This window comes from Nicotiana sylvestris, chromosome 10 (genome assembly GCF_000393655.2).
Source record: "Nicotiana sylvestris chromosome 10, ASM39365v2, whole genome shotgun sequence".
Classification (NCBI taxonomy): domain Eukaryota; kingdom Viridiplantae; phylum Streptophyta; class Magnoliopsida; order Solanales; family Solanaceae; genus Nicotiana; species Nicotiana sylvestris.
This window is the reverse complement of record NC_091066.1, coordinates 34768004-34769066: the sequence shown is the minus strand read 5'-3', so window position 1 is coordinate 34769066 and position 1063 is coordinate 34768004. Positions and strand designations below refer to the sequence as shown.

Below are 1063 nucleotides of genomic sequence, written 5' to 3'. Positions count from 1 at the left end.
AGTGATGGCATTCACCTTACTATCCCAAGAGCTAGGTAGAACACTGAGAACCTTCCTTACAAGCTTGCTTCTAGGAATGATTTCTCCAAGTGTAATGAAGCTCATTTATGATAGATGTGAATCTGGTGTGCATATCTTGTATAGACTCATCATCTTTCATCTTGAAAAGCTCATACTCAGTGGTGAACATGTCGATCTTGGACTATTTAACCTGAGTAGTTCCCTCATGTACCGTTTGCAATGCTTCCCAAATTTCCTTGGCAGATAGACAGGCTGAGATTCTATTGTACTCATCAGGTCCTATACCACATACCAAGATCTTCTTGGCACAAAAGTTCTTCTTAACAACTTTTCTATCAATATCGCTGTATTCTTTTCTGGTTTTTGGAACCATTACTCCGGAGTCTCCAACCTTCTTCATAGGAACATGTGGACCATCACAAATGACGTCCCACAACTTAGAGTCTTCTACCATTATAAAATCATGCATACGAGTTTTCCACCAGCTGTAGTACTGACTATTGAATCTAGGAGGTCTGTAGGTTGATTGTCCTTCTTCAAAGTTAGGTGGAGCAGCCATTGAGATCCTTTCTAGGTGTTAACCTTTTAGAAAGAACTTGCTCTGATATCAATTGATAGTTTATATGGGTCCACCAACTGTATAGAGACCTGGTCATATAGCAGTTACCTCAGTACTAACTACTAAAGCAGTATGTAAAAGACACAGGATTTTTTACGTGGAAAAATCCCAACTCAAGGGGACAAAAACCACGACCTACACTGGTAGGATTTCAACTTCACTAACTTATAACTACACTATTACAAGACACTTCGTAAAGACTCTATTACAAAGACTTCAATCACTCTAACTTGTAATACACTTATCACAAGCCACTTTGTCACTCACTAGTCACAAAGACTTCAACCTATGACTAACTCTAATCACAACACAAACTCAGATGGTTTATGATTTTAGTTTTCTAAAATAAAGCTTCTAATAAAGCAAGATATGAGTTACAATAAAGAACAAAATACAAGATTACAACTCAACTAAGTACATACA

General features: G+C 37.4%; 1 protein-coding gene across 1 annotated transcript; it reads right to left on the bottom strand.

The window, feature by feature from the left end:
- Positions 1 to 202: 202 nt before the first annotated feature.
- On the bottom strand, positions 203 to 580 carry LOC138879179 (uncharacterized). Its single transcript, XM_070158773.1, has one exon. It carries the CDS (start codon positions 578 to 580, stop codon positions 203 to 205), a length of 378 nt encoding a protein of 125 aa, XP_070014874.1.
- Between the last annotated feature and the right edge of the window lie 483 nt (positions 581 to 1063).

Coding starts and splice junctions, on each gene's coding strand:
- LOC138879179 (XM_070158773.1), bottom strand. CDS start 580: ATGGCTGCTCCACCTAACTTTGAAGAAGGACAATCAACCTACAGACCT.